The 26770-nt window shown below is 32.6% G+C and overlaps 1 protein-coding gene across 13 annotated transcripts in view; it reads left to right on the top strand.

The window, feature by feature from the left end:
• Window positions 1-21978, top strand: part of GULP1 (GULP PTB domain containing engulfment adaptor 1) — a 262224-nt gene extending 240246 nt beyond the window's left edge. For 6 of the 13 annotated variants that reach the window (XM_067026436.1, XM_067026437.1, XM_059052327.2 and 3 more), the window contains 3 exons: window positions 5604-5828; window positions 7432-7570; window positions 11557-11749. In XM_067026436.1, coding sequence (XP_066882537.1) covers window positions 5604-5828; window positions 7432-7570; window positions 11557-11732 — 540 coding nt within the window. In that variant the 3' untranslated portion in view covers window positions 11733-11749. Of the gene's footprint in view, window positions 1-5603; window positions 5829-7431; window positions 7571-11556; window positions 11750-17790 lie in introns of those variants that run through there. The other 7 variants (XM_067026439.1, XM_067026443.1, XM_067026442.1 and 4 more) reach the window with 3 other exon arrangements.
• The last annotated feature ends 4792 nt before the right edge of the window (window positions 21979-26770 follow it).

Below are 26770 nucleotides of genomic sequence, written 5' to 3' on the forward strand. Positions count from 1 at the left end.
AATTAAAAGACATTCCTAACTACAGAAATGTATATTGTTAGTATATATCCCAAACCCTTTTTTCACTTAAAGCCAATTCCTCATAATGAATGAAGGACTACTATTTTTCATTTTTTCATGTGTAAACCGACGTGCTGTTTTTAAACTTGTTCTTAGCAAACAATGCTTACAGGTCTCCTAAATATCACTTAAATGATTCAATCTTGGGTTCCTTTTCTGGCAAGTGAAATATCTTTGATAGTAACCATATTACATACGTCTGTATCATACTGAAATTGTGGAAATCTTTTCATTGGTTTTAGAAATTGGGTCTTCATTTTATACAGTCATTTAGATATACTGAGTAATTTCTGTTACTTGACTGTGCTGTTTGCTTTTTGCTGTGTTCTAGTGGTTTGGCAATAGATTAGAGGTTAGGTTTTCTACCGTTTGATACTAATTAACTAGGAACAATCTGATCTGCATTTATTACATTCACATGACTGTGCTGCCTGTATTTATATCAGAAAAAAAGGGTTTATTCTGCCCTCCTAGCCTCATGAACGCCTCTGGAAGATCGTTCCATTATAAGATGTGGGCATAGCAAGTTAAATCAAATTGTTCTTCTTGATTCTTGTGTCTGGATGCTTGCATTTTACTTTTCTGGCTATAGAAGGTTTTAACCAAATCAGACCTTTGCCAGGAAGTGAAGTGAATAAAATTGTAGTCCTAAGAAATACTGGCTTTCTATTGCTGAGTAAAATAAATATCTCCTTTTCAATTAAATCAAGTGTTACTGGATAAAATTTTACCTTTACATAATCAACTGTGTGGCCACTGATTAGGCCTGATAGGACAAATTATAACCTAAAATGTGTATTTCATTGTGGGTAAATAAAACTGCCTATTTATCTTCCTCTGGGGTTTTCTCAACTGCTGTTGAAGTCAAAATGGACAAGAGTAGATTGTGAGAACTCTCAATTATACAGCAAGCCAAATGTGAATCTTTAAACAAAGGCATAAATTTTAAACATGAACATTGATTCAAGAATGTTTGTTGCCCACAAAAAATGATGACTGGTTCACAACTTTCACAGTTGTTACTTGCACAAATGATGGTTCTAAAGAAGTAAACCCTGTCTAATGGGAAGAAAAACATACCTGTATTTTATTCCACTTCTGACCGTGAGTACCTAATCAAGTCATTTGATCTCTCCTTGTTCCAGTTTTCCTCTTTGCAATATGTGGATGATGATAACCATTTAACTTGCAAGGTTCTTGTAAGAATGTGTAAGATAATAGGTCTTACAACTAAGAGACCAATGTAACCTAACTGTGTATCTATTAGTCTGAAAAAATAACATACATGGAGCTATAAATTCTAAATTCTAGAAGTTATTTATCTTTTTTAACACCTTTATTGGAGTATAATTGCTTTACAATGGTGTGTTAGTTTCTGCTTTATAACAAAGTGAGTCAGCTATGCATATACATATATCCCCATATCTCCTCCCTCTTGCATCTCCCTCCCACCCTCTAGGTGGTCACAAAGCACTGAGCTGATCTCCCTGTGCTATGTCGGCTGCTTCCCACTAGCTACCTATTTTACATTCGGTAGTATATATAAGTCCATGCCACTCTCTCACTTCGTCTCAGCTTACCCTTCCCCCTCCCCGTGTAATGCACTAGAATTTATATTTGAAGCTTATTTAAAAAGTGATGCTGAAAATGTGCCATAATAGTGAACTTCAAAAGAATGAATCAGCATGACAATACAGAAGGATTTGCTAGAACATTTTACATTACCTTTATATTTCCCCATCTTTGTTTTTTTTTTTTAAATAATCGAAGTATCTAATCTTTAGTGCAGTATTTTTGTTATAGTTTAGATGTATTCAACATTAACTGATAGGATTCAAACGCTTTTATGACATTTCACCATTGTCATATTTAGGCAAAGCTCAGTATTGAAATATTCACCATGGCCTAATGCACCAAGCCTCTACTTACTGAAAGAAAGGGCTATAAAATTACAACTATGAATCTCAAATATGGGCACTCATTATTAATATGTCTTAATAACCTAATAACTTCTGCATAATTAACATGTAATTGTTGAACACAGAATTCCTCATTCCCCTTCATATAATAATTCAGAGGCTGTGCACCTTCCTGAAGACCAAAGCACTTAGAATTATGAGCATAAAAGGATCAAACAGTATTGCCATAAACTTCTGTAGGAAACTCCCAAAATTTTGGTCTCTAGCCATCTGTCAAAATACTGACAGAAGGAAGGCCCAACACAAAAATATCAAACCATTTTCATCTGAACTATGTATTTCATTTCTTAAAAAAATAAATATCCTCAACCACTTAAAAATGGAAGATTAAAAAATGACTAGTTCCTGAACACTTAAATTTAGACACACTACTCAAAATATTTATCCAGTGCCCAAAATGCCACTGTATGCCATTTAGGGGCTGTAGTCACATATTCTTATTTAATAAGTGTAATAGTTTGATGCAGAATCAGATGCTATTGAAATATGTCTATATACTTAGATTTCATTCTTATAAGGAATCAGAGGTAACATCTAATTCCCTGACTTGAATTATTTCTAAGTTAGGAATGACAAACACAAATGTTAGCAGAGCCCAGGCTGTGGCCTAAATAAATGTGTGAAATGGGCATGTGGTGGAGTGAGGAGTTGGAGAGCAGACACCAACTTAGAAGGCACAGCTACTTGCTCAATACCAGTCAGTTATTTTTACACAAGTTTGTGGGTCCACTTTCTTGATTTTCTAACTTCTAAACAAACTCTCTGGATTTTAATGTACAACCTCTTAATATTAACCTGTAAGCAACTGAATCAAGACCTATTTTAAAGATCTATGAGACCCAAACAAAAATCTTAGTTGACCAAATCTAGATTACTGATGACCCAAAGGAAAATTGTAATAATTAGTGTTAGAGTTTTAAACTTTAGATACCAAAATTATTATTATTATTATTATTTGCGGTACGCGGGCCTCTCACTGTTGTGGCCTCTCCCGCTGCGGAGCACAGGCTCCAGACGCGCAGGCTCAACGGCTATGGCTCACGGGCCCAGCCGCTCTGCGGCATGTGGGATCCTCCCGGACCGGGGCACGAACCCGTGTCCCCTGCATCAGCAGGTGGACTCTCAACCACTGCGCCACCAGGGAAGCCCCAAAATTACTGATAGATAGCCCTGCTTTACCATTTTGAAAGTGAAAATACTTCTTAATTGGGGTATTGAAATATTTGATTATTTTCATATTATATACATTCTTCTTTTATATAAGTATACTTTCTCAGAGGAAGTAGGATACAAATATTAACACCATGATAAAACACTAGAGCACTTTTAAGTTAGGTTATGTTGGCCTTCAGTTTGTTTTGAGGGACCTGGTAAAGATGTTTTGATGAATACAAGTCATAGAACAATATACAGTACTCCCATTTATAAGCCAAATGATACCAAGGACAACTTACACTTGATATCTTTTTATTTTTTACTCAGTACAGACATCCTTATCAATTTATAGTTTATGTTAAAAAAAGTTGCTGTAGTATACATTAAACAATAAATATTCATTGACATTATATATCAAGTATTCTAATATGTTATACAGATTATTTTAGAAAAACAAAGTTTTGTCCACCAGGAGCTTACAGTTGTTACCTATAATTAAGTAAAAGGTGCCCACCAACTACAAAAGTTTATAGTGAATTATACAGACCATGAAATAGATCTTAAAATTATATACATACATGCATACATGTATACATATCTATAGATAGATAGAACACTATGGAGATCAGTACGGAAAGCAATCATTATGTAACTGTATATGCATATTAATAGAGTGATAAATTACATAATTCAGACCATCAGAGACTTGCTTCCACACTGAATTCTTTCCTCAACTTAAATCTCTCATTTTATGCTTCCTTCTTTCCCCCTCTGCTTCCTGAAATGTGTGAAGAGGTGACTCCTAGTTTAAAGATTCCTTCAAAGTTGTTTCTCCTAACTATAATTTTAGTTACAACCTTTCACCATGAGGTTTATCAAAAGCCAGATGTGTTAGCTGCCTCCAAGTCCTATTAGTGTTGAAAAATCTCTGCAGTGTGACTTGTAGCTGAGAAGTCTGGCTCCAGGTCAAATCCTCTAGGCCCTACAAAGGTACAAAGGCTTTCCATGGCAAGCCTCATGGGAGAAAGTTGCCCTCCCCACCCCAGATTCAGTGCACTGCTTGGAGGAGTTGTAGTCAGGGACTCAGCCCCCTTCACCACACAGGCTGGCCACACTATTATGCATTAACTGCGTTCCCAGCCCAGGTACCTCCATTCAGAGGCCTCCTTATTGGAGGCCCTTGGCCAAGGCCTCTCTTAAGTGCCTCATCTTTTGGGGGCCTTGAAGATACTTTTCTCCACTAGGATTCAATTTTCAGTATTTTCTACTCCTAGTTCTTTTCCCTTTTCTTCCCTCTGCACCCCCATCTCCACCTCCCACAAAACAAAACAAAGCAAAACCAGCAGAAACCTTTTGTTCAGGGCTCCCTCCGGAGAGAGATACTGTCCTGCTTCTGTAATGATACTCCTGTGACCTTTGCCCAGTGCCATTCACTGGGGAAAAATGGGACATTGATGGAACCAGAACCTTCTTTCTGGCCTCTTGCTTACACTATCATTGTAAGTGAATAAAGGCTCAATGATTACATACTTTCATTTTGGTTGTTGTTTTAACTGACGACTCTGACATCTGGCCCCTCAGCTCTGTCCAGCTCAGTACTTGACAGCAGCTTTCCATGATGTAATGGAAATAGCTTCCAAAAGTCATCCAAAGACTGATGTGCAGACCCAGTACAGTGTACTGGTTGCTTCTTATTATTTATGTCTCTGATTTACTTGAGATGCTTGACAACACCCTCTGCCCATCCCCCAACAGTTTTACCATTTGGAACTTACTATCTATAGAAGGGGCATGATGATTGGAGTCAGATTGTTCTGAATTTTGGCTTTGCTTCTTACATACGTAGGAGTAGCTCATAAAGAGTTTATGGGCCTTGAGTCCCCTATCTTTAGGATATAATATGGACATAATATTACTAATACTAATACTTCAAATGGAGTTTTGGAGGATTCAATCTAAAATGTATGTTGTAGCCCTTTTGGAAAATTTCTACAAAGTCTTAACTTATACCAGACTTTACTCCTACTGACATTTTTTTTTTCTTGTTGCTATCCTTCCTTTTTCCCATCTCAGTACACAGAGGCTCTCTCAGAAATAAATCTTTAGGCATTTGTCATTTTTCTCTCCACTTTCTTCCTCTCAAGTCATAGTGAATGTGATATTTTATTTAAATATCTAAAAATGTAATATTTCAGTGAAACATCATCCAATTAAACAATCCAGAATCTGAAGACTCTTGCAATAGGAAAAAAATCTACTCAAATGATTTGTTTTAATTTTAGTAAAGTTATTTTGAAAGTACTTATCATTTTCACAAAATATCGTAATACATTTTCATATGTACATTTTTCTTTTTCCTCCATGTCTTCTTTCTTCTCCTTAGTATATTTTTCTGTCATTCCTTTACAGCTGCTGCACAAAATGTCTGATCATGAGCAACATGGGTTTCAGAGATGCTCACCTTCTTTCTGGCATAGAACTGATGATTCATCTCCCTGTCTAAATATTTCTTCCATTACTGTCACTCCTGTCAACTCGCCTGATTCCAGACTATCATTGGGACTGTTAATACCACCACCTTCTAAATGTGGCCTTCCCAAGCCAATCAGTGAGAGCAGCGTCCCAAGACCTCATGTAATTCGCTAAATAGAAAATTCTTTTTATTATCCCACTTATTTTTTTAATTCTGCCAAAATATGCCAATTATATAGTAATGAAAAATATCAGGTATGTCTTGAATCAATGTGATGTGATCTGGGGCCCTTGTGTGCCATTTTTGCATCCTTTGGTCATCTGATATCAGAGAGTTTCTAGTAGAGAGTGGTGGTCCAAATCCACAAAAAGATGAAATAGGATAGGTACTTTCAAAGATCCATCAGATATAGCAATTGGGAAATTAGGCCATTTTTGAGACTGGCAAAAACTATTTCAGTAGAGTTCAGTGAAAAGGGCAAAGTCTGGAATGATCTGAGTTGAGGACTGGATGAAGTAAAAGGGCAAGAAGTGTAATACCTCCTTCAAGGACCTCAGCTTTGAAGGGAAGGGAAAGAGAGATGAGAGACGAGAGGAGTAAAGAGGCACTGGGTAAAGACCTTTCTGGTTGGTTTGTTTTGACAACAGTCAAGATCTGAGTATCTTTATATCTTGACAAAGAGGAAAGAGATGGAAGCCAGGGGAAATTGAGAGAGAGGCTGATTAGGAGAACAACATTCCTGAGTAGGAGGAAAGAGCTGAGGGCTAAAGTTGCCTCCAAGTCTTTGGATATTATTTGTAACTGATAGACTATCCATTAAAGTTGAAGTAAGTTGCTAAAGAAAGGGAGATGACAGAAATTTTCCTGCATGAAAAAATGTACTAACAGGTTTATTAACTCAATAGCAAATCTATCACTCTTTACACACAATAAGCCTTTTTATCTTCACTACCTGCATCATCTGTGAATCAGTAAACAAGTGTATTTTGAGAACACAAATTGTAATATGAACCACTCTAAGCAGTTTTAAACAATGTTCATGTTCTTATAAGAAAAATAAATATTTCTCACTATTTCTCTCCAAAATGGGAATTCTCTCTTTTATCAGTCCTAGCCCAGACTGGCCCAGATAACTTAATCATTTTGTGATTATAATTTATTTCACAAGGTAGCTATTTATTGTAGAAAATGGATGAAGTCTTATTCTAAGAAGAAAAGTCACTGCAATGAATATAATAGTTGGCTCCATTACAGTTATAAGTACAAATTAAAATAGAATTCTTAAAATGTTTTAAAAATCATTATCAATTGCTTTTGAATGGTTATATTTAAGATGCATCGCTTATGTTTGGTTATTTCTGTCTAAATCTTGTAATCTTGTGCAAAATACATTACTGAAATCAAGGTTTTATATAAATAGTTTCTAACGTTTTCAATTCTCTGATATAAGTGGCAATTATTTCTAGATATACAAAAATCCAACGTATCTTTTATATCTGTCTAGAATAGTATTGTCACCATGTTTGCCATCATCTTTGAGAACATTTTTGCAGAAATTTCCTTGCCAGTGAGCATTTAGCATAAGTGGTTGAGTCATACAAAATTGCCAATATGTAACTATTTTTGATCTACAGAATGGCAAGTTTATATGGCTCAACTGCATTTTTTGTTGTGCTTATATATGTTTTATATGTGGATGAAATATTTAGCATTATAATGTGTCTACATGGAATGCTACCCTAATTCATGTTATCTTCATTGCAGGCAGGCAATGTGACACCTAAGTCTCCCTCCACCGACATCTTTGATATGATTCCATTTTCTCCAATTTCACACCAGTCTTCAATACCTACTCGCAATGGCACACAGCCACCTCCAGTCCCTAGCAGATCTACCGAGATTAGTAAGTTTTCTAACCAAATCAATATTCTTTGCTATATTTGTGTACATTTTAAATGTTTAATTAACACTTTATGGAAAATTATATATCTTAGCAAGCTCACTAAAAGTTTTAATCACCAAAGAATTATGTTTATATATATGTGCCAAATTCACTTATTTATATTTTACTTAATAATTGAGAGTATACTACTAAAGACATCACTATTTGCATTTGAAACTATTTTATGAAAAATGATATTTTGGTATAGGGTTAGTTACATCATATTACAAAACATTATGTTTATTGTGTTGGGGTTATATTTTTAATTTTTTTTAATGATTAAGAACAGTCCTGTGGTAATTATTTTAATCATTTTGACTCATCATTTAGAGCTCAGCTTAAATTTTTTTTATCATAGAGTATATGGATAGTCTTAAAGAAATATATAAATCTATGAATTCCATGATTTATTTATTTATTAACCCTATGTAAGTGTTCTTTCTTTGATATCTACAAAGCTATAAATGCATTGCTTTTCTGATTTACTTTCTGTATATCTGGAAGGAACATAAAAGTCTCTCTGACGAAGTAGAAAGCATCTAACAGATGTTCATCATCAATGTCTTGACTATATTTTGCTCTGTGCCCTGTCACAGAAAGTGAAAGAATAGTTTCCAATGGCCATGATCAGTCATCAGGTCTAAAGGGGCACTGAAGAAAAGAGAGTTTTACATATTTTGCTTTACTGCATCCTCTCTGGTTCACATTTGAGATGTTTTCAGTGTAACTCTGAAGTTTTAGCTTAAGGCTATAAAGCATTTCAGAGCCTATAGTTTATTTGTTTCCCCTGCAGAACTCAACAAAGTGCATTGCACATTTTAGGTATTCAGTAAATTTCAGAGGACTAATTTGTAAATACAAAATAATAACATTAGAACTTTAAAAATCAGTGTACAAAAATATTTCAATATGTTTGTTGAAATATAGTACATTTAAATTCTTCTGAATATATTTTGTGTCAATGCAAAATATTTTTTTCAAGGAAATAATCCATGATATATACGTCGTGGTGTGTTTTTAGAAGATGTTGCCAGTATCCTGATATATGGGGTATTTTTTGTCCTTAAGAGTGTCGCAGATCTCTTCCTTTACCACTGTTCTTTTACTTCCTTGGACTACATCAGTGTTTTGCTCATTCATGTATTTAATTCAATAGGCATTTGTTTAGTATGTACGCTAGGCTTGGGTTACATGCTAGAATTTGAAATATAAATTAGAAGTGTATCCACAATGTCAGGTTTTAATCCGAGTAGAATATAAATTGAGACGAGTGAATAGATTTTAAGACACTTAGAAGGAATAATCCATCAGGATGGTAACTGAGAGTTCAAACTCCATTATGATTCAGGATTTGGGACCAAATGTTAATGGGAAAACTAGAGGTAGAGAAGGGGAAACTGATGAGTCTCTTTTAATCATTAGTGAGTTTGAAATGCCTTTGGAAAATCTAGGCGGAGATGGTCAAATGGTTTTTAGGGATTTATTAATGAGAAACTGAAGTAACATCTTGCTATATTTTTTAATGTCTATCTATACCAAATGCCAGAGTTTAGTAAATACAGCAGTATATCAATAGAAAGATTAGATTGATAGATACGTAGATAGATAGAAGGAAATGGAGTTCTGATTACCACTGTATTATATCTATCTATCATTTATCTAGCAATCATCTTTTTGTCTATCTATACTAACAATTTAAGGACAGATTGTTCAACTCAGTTTTAATTGTAAAATTGTCTAAAACTGTAATCCAGTGGGGTTTTAGTAGTAGGACTATTTCTTTAAAGGAAATCTTAAATGTATTCATTCATTTATTTTTCTTTATATTTTAAATACATAAAAGCAGAAACCTACAAGATTGTTCCTTAGTTTCTCTCCTTACTGCCTGAGAACCCTAGTAGTTCTCCAGAGCATAATTTTGATCTTTGAATATGTATCAGACTTTAATTAATTTGTTTAATATCATGTTTCCTAATTGATTATAAATTACGAGGGAAGGCACTTGACTCTAAAGTCCTTTCCTCAACTGGTTTAATCCACTGCCTAGCAAAATGTATGGCACATAATATGTGTTCAATAAATATTTAGTGGATAAACAAAAGAATGAGTGAAGTATCACCTATTTTTTATTCTTTTGCTCTTGTGTTAGATTAAATAATTTTCATGGCATTAATTACATAGCAAATCTTTTTAAATTGAAAATTGGACTTATTTGATTTTTTGTTATGAATTTTAGATCCATCTGAGCTGACCAAAATATGCCAAAGAGCTCTGTTATATTTATTAATTTGCCTGGTATTGATATGTCTACTTAATATGTAAAGTAGTACTTTCTTGACTTGTGGGGGAGTTGTGGACCCTTGAGAATATGATAAAAGTTAAACCTCTTCACTGAAAAACACAGCATGCCCACTCATACAAAATTTTGCATTGCATTTCAGGAATGTTAAGGATCCCTTAAGCCCATCTGAAATCTCTGGTGATTTTGAGTCCCAACTTTAAAAAACCTGTGTAATGAGAATCTCTGTTTCTCCTGACAACTCTATTTCCTCTTTATTAATTCATTTCTTTTGACAAGCATCTACCACATGTAAAGCATTGCTTGATGTGTTTGTGGTACGGTGGTAACCAGGATACACCTCCAAAGAACAGATTCTCTTTTCTCTAAGTTCTGGTTTATTGCCTACAATAAACATCAGACTGAGGAAAATATATAGTAACAACAACAATAATATCCATCAGTTATATGTACGGTGACAGTAAATTTCCATTTGTTTAGGAGTACCTTGTCTTATATCTTTCATCCTGGTGAAACTTGGTAGCACTCCTTTCACTCTTAAAAGTATCTTTATTTGGAAGATAAATTATATGTCCTTCTTATTTATACAATACTTACCAGAACCAGGAGCTTCTAAACATTTTACATTTATTAACTTAATACATGAATCTGAAAAAAAAATTGTAACTAGAGAAGCAAGAATCTTTCATAATGGGAGTTACAGGATGATTTAGAAGATATCATAGAACTCAAGTAGCATAAATATTATTTCTTACAAAGCATTTAATTTAAAGAATATAGTTTCCGAAAAATGAAAGTCTTGATACATTATAAATTCCCTTGCCCATATATAATTTAATTTTTTTGTCAGTTAAGGCTGCATTTGAATTGATTCAGAGGAAAGAAATTTCTTAAATTAAAAAAAAATTTTAAATCATAAATTAAGTCATAGTCCTCTCAATTACAAACATCAATTTTAACTTTGATACTTCTTTAATGATTAAAAAAACAATGCAGACTTTAAAATATATGCACAGAGAGCTTTTTGATACTCAATTACTGCTATTTTTTTAAAAGAAATTTGTTTTGGGGGATAGGAGGCATTTTTAAAGAACCTGTCTCATTGTGGTAATCTAGGAAGGTGATATGATTTTATACTACATGAGATGATGTGCCTTAAGTTTTTTCTGGCTAAAAGGTGAGATTAAAGTACATGAACTGTGAGTTAAACTACTTCCTAATCTACTAGGTCCTACGTATTGCTTCGCTATTGTGTTGCAGAGTCATCAATAAATGGAATAGAGAAGTTTCAGTGAGTAATACGTTAATTTTAGTACATTTAAATTGTTTTAGTACAGTGTAGGTATTGTAATATATTATCAAATATTTGGTGAATTTGATATTAAGTCTTACCTAAAGACACAGAAGCCTCTCTGAATAATCATTCTTTGTAACCAAATAGTTCTTAAATCATCATAAAAGCAGATCTTTGCTTCCTTGTTAGTGTTTAACTAGTCTAAGCTCAGGAAAGCCCAGCATAAAGTGTACATGTGGATAGGGGCTCATTTGGTCATGCAGGTGCTTCTTTATATAATCCTGCCTTTGAAACCTAACTCACCCCAACTCACTCCTTGTCATTTCATATACTAAATTATTTTCTTCCTTTTAGAACGGGACCTGTTTGGAGCAGAACCTTTTGACCCATTTAACTGTGGAGCAGGGGATTTCCCTCCAGATATTCAATCAAAATTAGATGAGATGCAGGTGACTATTTTAACAGATTGGCCCATAAATGGTTTTTTTTTTTTGCTTTTTTCTATGGGACTAAGAGAATGTTATTACTAAAACTACCCTTCCCTTGAACTGTTATCAACTTACTTAAAATAATTACTTTAAAATAACAATAACATACATTTAGTCCTAAAAATACTCAGACAGATGCTAAGGATAAGGTTTTGTTGTGTTTTGTTCTTAATGGTGTGATTTACAGTGGCAAAAACATGGTTCATTTTTTTATACAAAATAACATAAATTCTTCATGAGTTAATTATTCAAAATCCAAAAATTAAAAGGTCATTGCACTAGATTTATAAGATTTGATCTCAGTCTTAACCATTATGAATTTCAGAATTGTGAATGGGTGAAGGAAAATCTTTGTAAGAATGAAATCAGTCTCTTAAAAAGAAACATTGTAAAGGGAGTCAACTGTATGGTGATGGTCAGAAACTAAACTTTTGATGGTGAACACACTGTCCTGTGTACAGAAGTCGAAATATGATGTTGCACACATGAAATTTATATAATGTTATAAACCAATGTCACCTCAATTAATAAATAAAGCTGAGAGCTAAAATGAAGAATTCCGAAGGAGGAGGGGTATAAAATAATAGGAAGCATTGTAACTATAGTTCATAACTTCTGGGCTCTTATTGAAACAGCAGACACCAAATGACAGCTTCCTTAGGAATGTAGTCCAATTAGGTTTTCATTTCTTTCTCTCGCTTTTATTTTTCAATTCTGAATTGTTCTGGAAGTTTGAAGACATTGGTTTTAAAAGCTTTGTACAGTGGGCCATGATTAGTAATTAGTCTTATAAGCATTATAATAAAGTCTTCTCTTTATATTTCCCTTTACATTTTGATGAAGTTATTACATCCTATTTTTCATCAGAAAGACAATATATACACGGTAGAATTCAGGCAGAGACCAATTGTATGAAGCTGATTGAGAAGATGTGGTGAAGAGATGGAGTGGTTTTTATTTATTAGGCCTGGGTTAATACATTCACTCTCTATGCTTCATTTCCTGGAAAAAAAAAAGTTGAGGGGTGGATTATGATCTTCTAACACTGATTAAACACTGCTTCCTAGAAAGATAATAAATATCCTTTCACTGATTTTGGACTGAAGTTGTGAAGCAGTCTTCTTTTCTAGGTATTATGTGAATTTCCTTATTATTCTAGATATAATAGTGCCTCTGCATTTTAAAAGTTGGATTGTTTAACATACCTTGAGGTTTTTAAAGAATATGTCAAAACAAAAATTTCTCAAGTTGGGTGATTTATAATTCCCTTTTGCATGAAAAATTATTTTAAATCCTTAATATTGACTTAAACTATTTCTATAATATTTCTTAAATATTTACAAAAAAGTTATATACATTTTATCCTTATAGTTCTTATACAACTATTAAGTCAAAACTTATAAATTAAATAAAAGCAAAATTACAACACCTAATAAAATTCAGATTAAGAACTTTAATATAACAGCATGGATTATTTTATTTGGCTGAAACTAAAACCACCAACATCATGCTTCTGTTGATATGAGCGTGTATCTTGTGCGATGACATAATTACCCATCTTTTCGATAGTTAAAATACTACGAGACTTTCATTCAAATAGTGCATGATTATTTAGTGAGAATGCTTTATTATTTTATATGAAGTAAATTTATTTTCCTTTTCATTAGTTTTATCAATTATGTTTGTACTACCTTGGGACTAATGCTTTTGTAAGAACAAAAACAAACATGGGCACTGATGTGGTAGTATTTGTTCTCAAAGGTTATACAAAACACAAAGAGTTTCTATTAATGTTTTTTAGATTTTTACACAACAAATGTTTTCTATAGATGTTTGAAGATAAGCCTGTATCTCCAGATGTTTGTAGAAGCCCAGTTTGAGAAACACTATAGTGAAATGATTTAACGATATGGTAGTCAAATAATGTTACAATGTGGTATTTTTGCTTTTGTTTTTGTCATTTCTAATACATTCTTAATGTCTTTTTTATTCTTTTCTGCTTTCATGGTGGGTAGCGCCAGAGATGGTTGGTATATTATTTTCATAATAATTTTAAACAACTTATAACTTCTTAAAGCTAAACCTTAATATTTGCATGTTTTATTTAATAAATATTCAAAAAGCAGTTTCACATGTATATGTCTGATTATTAGTTTTGTTTAAAGAGGTTTTATAACCCATATTTGAAGTTATTTTTTTCAACGACTCAATCACTATTGCATTGTCCACCTCATTGCCTGTCTGTTTCTTTTAGTACACGATGTGTTTGCAAGGTGACTTAATTAAAGTAAAATAATATTTTATCTAAAATTTATAATGACTTTTGTTATTAATCTTGTTAGCCTAATTAATTGAATACACACATTTGGCTACTATTTTTATCTTTGTATATAATGCAAAAACTTAATACAGTATAATAGATTGTATAAACTATATTGAGTTAATAAGCCTAGTGAGATTTTGGATTTTCCTCTTTTATTTACAGAGGAAATCATAGAAATATCTCATGAATGTAAGAATTTAAACAGAAATGTTAAGCCATATTTTTTATAAATTGTTAGAAAATTAGATATTTATTGAAATCAATTATATGCTTATATGATTTGACATAATTTAAACTTCTTAGGACATGTCACCGACAGGCAAATTAGTTTAATAGCATTGATAGCCCAGAAGTGTACCTTGTATAATAATTTAATACATTAAAAAATGAGAGTGACAAGTCAATGAAAGAATTTTGCATTAAGTGATTTTAAGTCAACTGGTTAATAATTTAGGAGAAGATCAATGTATAGCTGAAACCTACAACAAATACTCAGATAAATTTTAGAAGCCTTAGGCAGTTTAAAATTTTTGAAATACAATTAAATATACATCAGACTTTTGAATAGGAAAGAAATTTTTATAAGGAAAAGGAAAATATGTACATATAGTCTCCTATAGAAGGTCTTCTATAGTTCTTTTAAATTTTCTCTTAAAAAATATAACTATATCATGTACACTTGATTAAAGTAAGTAGACAAATGATTAGGAAACTAAATAATCAACATATAAATAAAAAACCATAGCTCACAAAATAAGACCACAGGTGGCTATATACTTGTAGACATGTTAAGTCTAATCAAAGAAAACATACAAATTAAGAACTATAAAAGCTATTTTAGGGCTTCCCTGGTGGCGCAGTGGTTGAGAATCCGCCTGCCGATGCAGGAGATACGGGTTCGTGCCCCGGTCCGGGAGGATCCCACATGCCGCGGAGCGGCTGGGCCCGTGAGCCATGGCCGCTGAGCCTGCGCGTCCGGAGCCTGTGCCCCACAACGGGAGAAGCCACAACAGTGAGAGGCCCGCATATCACACACACACACACAAAAGCTATTTTAATCCAGCAAATTAAACATTATATTTTTTTACTAATATAGAGTGCAAATGAAATCGTGCTGAAACGAGCAGTCTAAATCATTGCTGGGCCAGGGTCAGTTCACAGCATCCTTTTGGGGAGTAATTTGTTACTAATACTTGTATTTCTGTTTGATGTCAAAAACTTTAATACAATCTATTCTGAGGAGAAAATAACTATGAATGTGGAAAATCTCTATGCATAAAAATATACAGTCAACCTTATTTATAATTATAAAACACAGGAAATAAATTATATTAAAATTAATAGAACATTATAAAATTATCAAATTAGTTTTACAGGGACTCAAAATAATCAAGTTTGCTCTGCTAAGATTAAAAAAGAGTATAGAAATTTATATATAATATATCTAATACATTAAATAAGTTATATATAATATATAGTTATTTATATTAGTATTAATTTTTTTAAATTTATAGGTAGAAAAAGGGAGACTCAAAGGACATACTTCAACATGTTAATTGTTGCATATGAGTGTTTTTTTCTTCCTTGATATGCTTTTCTCCAATAATATAGCAATAATAAGATCATTATTTTGTGTGATATGAATTTATGATAGTTTCCATCACTACATAAGTTAAATAAGCCTTATTTTCATTCAGACGTTTAGAATTCAAGAGGATATGGAAACCTTAGAAGGATTTAGAATGCATTAAGTCATGACTTACTAAATGATGCCTAGAAGGAAGGGTCAGAAAATGTGTGGGAAATTTAAGAGGAAAGAAAACCAAGGAGCCATATAACAATGTGTCTGTCAAAAGGGATAATTAAGTTAATCTAAGAGGACTCCTAAAGAATCCTTAAAAAAATATGGAGATATTCTCGTAAGTGATATACAAACATTTTTTGTTGAAACAATGAACCTCTTTGATTACTATTCTGCTGTTCATATACTGATAACACATTGATAAATAGTATTTTCAGGGTAACTGAAGCGATAGTGGTTTAATTTCAGAATGAACTGATTAAAAAACAATGGTATCAAATCTTTCCAAAAGTAATATATATCCACATTACTTACCTATCTGTCTATCTATCTATCTATCTATCTGATATTCCAGAAGATGACATAGTACATAGATCCTCAGATATCCAAATAAAATATTTTAAAACACAGTTTATTTACAATATTTTCAGTTTAAAGTATTGACTTTTCTAAGTATTTGGCGGCTGTTTAAAACAATATGCATACATGTGGCAAAATATTTCTCTTGTGACCAGAATAGGCTTTTAAAACAATGGTAGGTACTCTGACTTTTACTTAACTAAATATAATTTGTATTCCAAGTACCGAGAAGTACATTTGAAAAACCGTTAAAGTGATGGCATTGCCGTGTGGTCTTTGTGCTTAGACATAATGAAGAGTGCTCTCTAAACATTAACAGCGAAAAAGGTGTGGCTTGTATTTTGTAATGATTTTCTTCCTCTATATGATAATGTTTACATTGGATTTATAGAAAGTACATTAGATACTGGTTCTAAATGAAAGTAACCTGAGGAAATGCAAATAGATATGCAACTGGCTAACACACGAGTAGATACCATCTAATTAAACAAAACACAAAGCAGAACAGAGGACAAAAGCCTTCTCTTTGATAGAGATTTTCTTTTCCTCAGGAATAGACTTTTGTCTACATTTCGTTTTATGAGCAAAGATGGGGATGGGGAAGGTGGTAAGACCAGAGATGGCCCATAGTTCAACTACCTTATACAGAAAAAAAGAGAGCTGGGGAGTAGAGAAGGACAAACACCTTTGCCACTAACTTTTTTTTGTGTGTGTGTGGTACGAGGGCCTCTCAGTGTTGTGGCCTCTCCCGTTGCGGAGCACAGGCTCCGGACGTGCAGGCTCAGCAGCCATGGCTCACGGGCCCAGCTGCTCCGCGGCATGTGGGATCCTCCCGGACCGGGGCACGAACCCGTATCCCCTGCATCGGCAGGCAGATTCTCAACCACTGCGCCACCAGGGAAGCCCTGCCACTAACTTTTAACTAAAAAATCTTCAAAAAAATGTTTTTTCATGGCAATTGGGTACTTGGTCTCAATAAATCAAAAGAAATTTAACTTCTAGAAGCATCTAAAACATGCTAGAGGTGAGTGGAATTCAAAGCAATAATTTGCAGCTACAGGCAGCTACAAGGCTAGTAGAGGAAACTTTTTCCATGGCAAAGTGGTCTGCAGTCCTGTGTTACACATAGGTTACAGCATTACATTTAGGGAATACAATGCAATTTATTTTCCCAGGCTCTGGATAGTGGTAACCAAGAAGAAAAAGTGAAAACTATCAGGCTGTCATCACCTTGAGGTCTAGCTATCTTACTTATATGAATATTGACCTTTAAAGCCAAGTGATTTAAGCTACAGTAGAATGACATAAACTAGACTTCACTGAAAAGAAACATTAAGTCTTAAAATTACTTAATTCCACATATTTCTGTTTTCTTCTATCTCTTATGCGTGCTAACCTCATGTATATTTAGAACATTTAAAATGCTAATGGGTATAAAAGGAGTTGATAAAAATTTGACAAGCCAACATTGACATATAATTATTTCTTAGTTGATCAAAACATGAAGATTTCAACTTCTCATAATCTCTTTCATTTACGGATTTTTTTTTTTTTTTTTTTTTTTTTTTTTTAGCTATGAGCATTTCCTGTTTTAATGATTTTACTTTATTTTGCAGGAGGGGTTCAAAATGGGACTAACTCTTGAAGGCACAGTATTTTGTCTCGACCCATTAGACAGCAGGTGCTGATGTCAGAACAAGAGGTCTTGAATCTGTTAAATTTGTTTTGTATACATATCTATTATTCATTATTACTTATGACAGGTACTATATATGTACCAATATATTTTTGAATCTCATAACTTTCTGAAAATTATTTCAGTAAAATTTCCTCATACTTTCACTGTTGAACGGTAGCATTTTGTTTTAAAACAACTCACTGTAAAGTAAATCATACTTTTATGTTCCTTTCTGTTTGTTTGTAGAAGAATTTATAATTGAAAGACAAATTATCCAGATGTCTGCCTGTGTCTGAGCTCTAAATAATTAGCTTCTTCAAATTTAAGTTCATTCTCTAGGATGCTAGTTTATTACTGATTTCCCAAAAGCCATACCTTAAAGATACCTTTCAGAGTCCTAAAGAGATACACCAATGCCAAACTAAATATGTTCTATATTCAAACCAATGAACGTGTTACCATTCATTAGACAGATGTCATTTTATGTCTGAAATGTTGTTCATATTATTGGGAAAATGTAAACTTTGAATATAATACCACCAGATCATTTTTAGCAGGTAAAATAACAAAAATATAAATTCCAGTAATAATTAGACTGAATGTATTTAGAGTACTTATTAGTAAAAGCAAGGTAATAATGTTAGTTATTATTATCAGCTACACTCTAAATCTTTTATTTATTTCATACATAAAGATTGTGGAAAAAATGAAAATTTTCTATTTACAAAACACTTAAAATAAAATTTAATTTCTAATGAGATAAGTTACATTACTAAACATCATCTGATCTGAAGTTTCTGAAAAAAACATTTGGAATATATGCTGTCTTTAGTTGCAGTATCTATTACCCATATATACTTTACCAAATATATTTTTTTCTGAACTGAATAAGACTATCCTTCTTATATTTTCTCCCTTGATAAAGATATTTTCTCACCAAAGTTTATTTTGTGATGACCCATTAGTTTTGATACTGTTAAAAATCTATGGCACCTGTTCTTTATGAATTATCAATATTATTTATCAAATTTAATTTGTATCTGTTTTGTTAAAGTCAGAATCTCATTTTTCACAAAAATGAAATTGCTGCTCAGTTTGGTCTTTAACATGAACAATAACATTTTCTTGCAGCTGATTCTTGATGTGCTGATGAACTCTGACTTTTAAAAATGTTTGTTTCTTACACCTTTGCCCATTATGTAACAGACTGTAATTTGTACTGAGTGCAAAATTTATGGTCAAATTTATAATTTGGTTCATCACATTATAAGAAAAAAATTAAATTAATGAAAATATGAGCTTAGATTGAAGGTAGATTTCAAAAATGTTTCTTTTCCTTTAGTCATGGGAATTTTCTTCATGTGCTAAAGGTACATTTTCACTAGGAACAGAAATCAAATAGGCTTATGCAATATTATATTTATATGTATCCCCATAATGTTCTGTGGTGTATATAAGCCTTCTTGTTTGCTTTCTGTTATCTGCTAAGTTGTACCTTAATTAGAGGGTAGTATATGTTTCATAAAGAAGAGTCTTTATAATTTTGTTTGTCATATAGTATTTTGGAATTTGTATAATGAGGATATTTAGAAGCCATATCAATGGCTTTTTTTAACAGATAGAATTTGTATTTTTATTGTACTTTAAAAAGCTTTATGTAATAAGTATATATTTAGTGGCGATTTATTATCAATGGTAACACAATAGAGTACTTTGCACATTTAAAATATGTTACTGTATCAATTTTTAATGGTAATCAATTCTGCTACTGGCATGATTAAATAGTATATAATTGGTCATTAATTACGAGCATTTATTTCACCAGTGCATTTTTATCAAGATACAGTTGCAAATTTTATTTCTATGTAAACTCAATGATATGTTTGATTTTGCTGAGAATAAATGATTTTAAATAAATTAAATCGTATAATTTACATTTGTACATATAACTCATTAAATAACCTCTAATTTAGACACATTCTGAAGCTAACTTCATGCCAAATTCTCCTGGTCATAGATTGGTGCCAAAAGAAAGACAGAAAGAGAAAGAAGAAAGCAGAAAAAGACTTTAATTTCATTTCTTACAGCCCACACACATTTTAGCTTTATGATCCAACATAATTCAGTTGTGAAAACAGTGGATTTCATCCTGCTGGTGAGAGAGGTCATAGTTTGGTTTCTTTCACCAGAAGCATCTGGTGTAATAACTGTATTGCATAAATATCTCTTTTCAGAATGGAGAGCATTTTTAAGCTAGTAATACAAAGGGTATCTTGGCTGGTAGTCTTAAAAAGGTGGACTTGATCATAGAGTTTGAGTGGTGGCTAATTAGAATATCATGAAGTTTTGAATCTATTTAAAGCACAATGTTAAGTACTTTAATGCTACCCAGGACTCACATGCACAGCTTTGCACACCATTGAGCAATTCATCCATCTGTTCACTAAAATTCATTTATTACTCTATGTCAATATCGTGTATTAGCTGGGTAAGAAAACATCACGTAAGTTTGCTAACAGACATTGTTAAATTGAAGGTGACAAGATCCCTGTCTTCAGTTAGTTTATTGTCGTAAAGGAAAAGTAAGGCAAATATTTGAATTAATAAATGAAAACCTATATGTATTAAAGTACTGTGTGAACCAAAATTTCCTTTACAATATTAATATTTAACGATGTTTAAATTTGGGTACCTAGCACTGGCTAGTGTCTATAATGTTAGATATCCAATGTGAAGCTTATGAAGACAGGCCAATGACAATAATTTTCTTCATCTCTTCTTGTTTCTTGTATTTGGAATTTGATTTTTTTTAAATTTTAGTCAAATTATGGGAATTCATTTTCAGATAGAACTTCTGATAGATTTTTGTGTTGATGCATTTCTAAATACTGACTTTTGTTTTTACTCCTTTTGATGTTACTTAACATAACCATGAAAAGAAACTGGCTGTTAATATTTTTCTGTTCCAGTGTTTCCATTTGTAGTTCCAAATTCAATATTTATTCATGATTTTGGGCTTCAGCCTCTGTTAAATTTTTTGAAGAATCTTGGACTCAATTTTGACAACTAAAACCCAGACTACACCCAAACTACACTCTTTACGGGCAGTTAACACACTGTTGATATGGGCATGGCTAGTATTGCCCTCAGACCCTTGTGTCTCATGAAGGAAGTGCCTAATTTAAGTGTCCTCACCTTCCTAGATAACCTCAGACAACTGTCTCAAGAACTTCCCCCTCCAACACCCATTTCATAAATTCGACCCAAACCTTACTTCTTATACACTCGTTCCATGTCTTGACCTTATATTATTAAGATCCAGATGTAACCCACTTACAGAATTCTCTCCCTCAAAACGTATTTCTCTGGAATTCATGGAAAGTGGGATTCCTTTACTCTAGTGAGGAGACCACCTCTTAAAATAATGTATGGTCTTCTATTTCCTTACTTTCAAGTGAATTTTTATGAAATTGGGTATTATTTAAATAGCAGAAGACATTTCCTTTCTCTGAATTCATTTCTTTCCACTCTAGTTCATTGATCCTAAGACACACTAATTCCAAAATCATAGTTAATAATATATAAAGGATGGCATACTTAAGAAGTTGAGTTTGAAAGCTCACTTTGAATTTTTCTGATAAAAATTTATCACTACATGATATATTGAAATAGCTGAATTTATTTCTGTATCACTAACATTGGGTTTTGTGTGAGCTAATAGTACCACTACAACTGGGTAACTAAAACTTTGCTTATATAATTACCTTTAGCCACAATTTTGGTGTTTATTCAGATGCACAGTCAAAATTCATTGAGCCAAACATTTCCAGTTTGCAAGCAGCTCTATAGGCACTTTGGAACTTGCATCAGACTTTTAAATGTTGCTGTTTTCATTAAAGGGAGTCTGGCTATAAGCTGTAGGAGATATCTTCTTAAAAGAATTCCCCAGTACGCGCAGGACCTAATTAAGTTCTCTGTTAAAGGACATTCTGAAATCTCCTAGCATTTTCTCTGTAAATTTTAGTTTATCAACTTGTCATTATTAATATATTTTGCAAAAATCAATAAAATACTGTCTTGGAAACATCATTTAAATATATTTTTAATAAAGTATTTTTTTAACTTTTCTATTTGTTTAATGAAGCTTTTTAAAAAAACTTTTCTGTTTATCCTCCAAAAATCTTAATGAAGTATTGCTTTGACAGTTTTGTATCTTCTTTGGTGCCACGCACAACACTTTACCCATAAAGTGTTCAGTAAAAGGTTAAATGATTCTTTAGCATGTTTCTTGCTAATGATGTGAACTAAGACTTCTTATGCTCTCTGTGAAAGAGAAGAACAACATACCTTCCAAGTAAATCTTAAGAGAAGATAACCACTTTGCCCTTTCTGATAAAATCTTTACCAGTATTTTAACTTTTATCTTACGTAGCAATGATCTGCTAAATAAAGACCTTGACATTCTCTATGAGCATCTATTAATCACCATAGATTCATAGACTAAGGAAATCTGGCTCACTCAAGGGAGGAAAAACAATTGACTATTGTTTATATTAATTATGTTAATATTGATTTTTATTAATTGATTATTATAGCTTCAACGAGACTGTGAGGATTCAAAGATGAATGTTGTATAATTAAAGGACATTGCCTGGACTCAGAGGGTGAAGAACTATATTTGTTGAGCATGTGTGTTAAAGAATGATAGGTAAAGACTCAAACTGCATCTTTCCTTGAATCCCACGTTGTGGCCACACAGTTTTCATTGGTCTTAAATATGTTTAAGTTCATTTATTTGTCCTTAGTTTTTTATTGTCCTCTTACTTCAAATGACATTTCATAAGAACATGTTTGGGCCCTTCCCAGTTGCCTACTCCCTCCCCTCTGTCTGGCCAGGCTGCTATGTTCTACTCTGTTCCAAAGGTCACTTGTTCCAGTTGAAATAGCTGTCTGGATGGACTGGAAATAATCCAGATACCAGTTCTTTCCTGCAAAGAAAGCAAAGAAAGATGTTTGTTTCTTAGCTACATTTTGATAGAAAAAAATAAAAATTTTATGGCTAAGTCTATTAATAGTTGAAAAAATTAATGTAGCTCTGGGACTAATTTAAAAGTGTTACTATTTTCCAGGGCTTTGTGTCATTTTGGTTTTTTATATACTCTTAAAATTTAATATGAGTATCATTTAATAATTGGAATTAAATAATTAAGTACATGTAGGAAGTGTATGAACACAGAGAGATTTTTGCAAAGATTCAGCTTAAACTAATTTCTTTCACAGACACATACACAAATGTACGCACTTCATTTAGCTATTTAGTTTTCCATTTATTTTATTCTTGGTATCTGTGTTAATTGAGAAAAAAAAAAAAAACCCAAACTTGTACTCGACAGACAGTACAAGGAACAGGAGAAGACAGATAGTGGGAGTCAGATAGTGCGGAGATCGTCATAAATGTTCAGAGATATCAACTAACCACATGTGGCAAAGTGACTATGAACAGATACCTGACCCGTTCATTTTTCAGAAAACTTGGACCATTTGCAGGTTAGGGAGTAATAAGTATGATGCAATTATGTAAAAAGCTGTTTCTACAGTAATTCCTCTTTAATTCCCCCTAGTTCTCCGATAACGCCTCCATTTTTCATCTTTTCTACATAAAAGGATTTAAAAAGGAAAATGCCTGAAGATAAAGCTGGACACCTCTTTCATGGCTTCCTGCTATCCATGGCTATTAGAAAAACATATATCACTTTCTTAGAATCACTTGATTTTGAAAATTTCTCAACCATATGTTATGTGAATTTTTAAGTAATTTAAAAAAAATTACTCCTGTAAATTGCATTTACTTTAAAACAACTCAGTCTGATCTATAGGGAAACACTGAACTAAGATTTAAAACTTCATACTGTGATATGACACGGTTATAACTCTAGACTGATCTTTGACTTTGGGAAAGTCATGTAATGGGGTTCATAACATTCCTGAACATTAGCTATTCTTGGTGTAAAAGGAAGGAAGTTCTTCAAAGAAACCAAAGTTTAAAAAAATTGTCATAGAAAGCAATATTTCTTCTTTCATTTACATACCCATTATAAATAAATATTGAATCAATGAATCCTAGGTAAATGATGCATCTGGCTGTCCAAAATCTCTTAAAAAAGGACAGCAGAAACCAGAAAACTGTCCCAGCCTTTGTATCTGTTTATCATCTCAAAATCTGTGTATAGAGTTCTGTCCCTTCATAATAAAGTTGGATGCAAGGCAAAAGCATTATTCTAAGATTCTCTCCTTTCTCAGCCTTTCCTAATCTTAGATACACAACCTCAGAGCATATTTGCAGGGCAGAAATGGGGCCTATGCTTCTCTTCAAAAGTTATTGGCTTGCTACATTTTCAGGATAACTTCAAGATAAACGTTGCGTGTCTCAAAGGAATTCAGAAGCTCCCATCTTTCCAAGTAAACATTAAAATTTTAAAAATGCCAGGAGAAAATGCTGAAATGTGTAAGATAATCCTATATTGAAATATCAAAGCACAAGTATTCTTAAATATGTTTACACGGAGTGAAATATTTAGATTCACAGAGATCTGCACTGCTTTTCTCCACAAGTTTTATAATGAAGCTTCATATGTGAGAATGTGAATACTAGAATATTTTCTTGAAATGTATTCAAATAAAACTTGCCTTTGACATATGTTGTATTACACTCCTTTGTGTCAGTTTTTTGGTAAAGTTTTTCTTATTACTGTACCTATAAAGAAAAGAAACACAGAGAACATAAAAATCCCCAGCATGCCTGTTAGATCTTCCAAAAGCACCAATTGTGTTTCTCATCACTCTGTATCCCTTCCTTAAGGCTTAATCACAGATCTGAAACTAGAGAAAACAGCTGTCCTTGAAAACCACAGGAGCTTGAGCATTTATTTTTGCCATCCAAATTGAGCAAATCTGTACAAACCTTTCGAAGTTATCTTGCCAAAAAACTCTAAAGAAGTACCTCTTTCTTAGCAAACAGTTCAATTTTTTAAAAAAAGAAACAATTAAAAATGTCTATGTGATCAAATAAAATTAATTAGAAAGTCTGTACACATAATGTCAATAAGACCATGGAAAGCACATGAGTCACATGACCTAGTTGAGTTTATTTAGAACATACACACTTACAAAAATTCGGGATTCCATCAAAACCAGATTGTTTCCTGTACTGTTCCCCAACTAAAAATTAGAAGGTCAAAGGAGACTTGTATAAAAATGTCCCAGAAAGCAATGCTTGAAAATTGTCTAACAACTAACAAAACAAAATTAATGGAAAAGTAAAAGGAAGACCATGTTTTATCATTTTGAATTTTATATGTTAAATGCTGTTCAACAGTGCTTTTATATCATATTATATGTAATATTAACTTTCATGTAATACCACTTATCTTTTCCTTTAACAATTATCAGGAAAATTGCTATAACAAATTCATTTTTCAGATGTATAATAAAACAGTGTAACTAGAATTTAAAGAACACAGAGAGCTATTTTGGAATGTGCTTGCTCTCAAGAAAGGCCAAGCAAGATTAAAATAAATGCATTAATTGATTATTGTTCTTCATGGGAATGAGCAATTTCAAGTAGAGAGAAACTTCAGCTCTGTTTCAAAAGGTCAGCATTCATGGTATTTAAGAGGAAAATTGAAGTCATATTTTTAAAACTTAAGACAGATGCTTTATGTTAAAAGGCTTCTCTGATGAAGTCCGTTTGTGCTGACTGGAGTCTGTTCTCCCAGGTGGGTATAGACTGAAAAAAAAAAAACAAGTTATTGCCCTTTACTGATTCTTTCATGTGACTTAACTGCACATATTTTGAAGAGACAATTGAAATTTCTGCACCCTGGCTGCATCTCCACTCTGACTATGCTCCCTTTCCAGCAAGAGAAGTCTCTATCTCTCTCTCAAAAAAAAAAAAAAAAAAAAAAAAGCTGGAAAAATGTTAGAGACATATTTCTTTTTTCTTTCGTTTCCTAAAGACTAAAACACCAAAAGAAAACCATCTAAATAATGAATATATATTGGCAAGAATAATGTGTATTTAAGACTGCCAAAATTTCAAGATTACTGATACAGATTGTGGTATGTCTATGTGGCCAGAAAGATCATTGTGAGATGAACAATCTTTTCCATCCAGCAGTCATCACAGAATATTTCTTGGTGTATGTGAAACCACAAATACATCAGTGGGAACTTACTCGTATGGAAATACTGTAGTCAAACCACTAATCATGGCAGCCAGATTTCCCAGAATAAAGCAGTTGCTCTAGAAATTATGCCAACTGCTTGGGTTAAAAATATGGTTTCAAAAATTGCAGATCAGCATAATATGGAAAAGTTATTAGCAAACTACAGAATGTGGTTCTAAAGTAGATGGCTGAACAGCAATTTCATGCTGCCTTTTTTTCTTAGATGTATCCTCAAAAGAGAGTTGCAAACAATATCAGTTATACATTTTAGTCAAGCTTATTGCATCTAAATATCTCTATTCTGCCTAAATAAATAGTAATCACAAATTATGACTTGTATAGATTATAGATCACCATATAGAAAAATTTTATTCTAATTTTAAAGTACATACTTTTTCAGATGCTCTCATAAAATTATTCTTGACTTTATTGACACTTCATCATAATTATAAATTAGTATGAATTAGAGCCAAGGCAATTATGGATGTAGAAAAAAGTGATTTCTATTTATTTATAGCAATATTCCAGACAGATTCAGCTTGAGTGGCAGAGAGGTCCACTATGTTTAAGCTTTTGTAAGAACTTCAAATTTTGAAAAACAAATAAAGTACAATAAATATGCATATATTCATTAAATGTGTTTGTTTTCATATCAAGATTTTGTGAAAATAAATTTGCAAAATGAGTTTCTAT

Source organism: Kogia breviceps, chromosome 2, assembly GCF_026419965.1.
Source record: "Kogia breviceps isolate mKogBre1 chromosome 2, mKogBre1 haplotype 1, whole genome shotgun sequence".
Lineage (NCBI taxonomy): Eukaryota > Metazoa > Chordata > Mammalia > Artiodactyla > Physeteridae > Kogia > Kogia breviceps.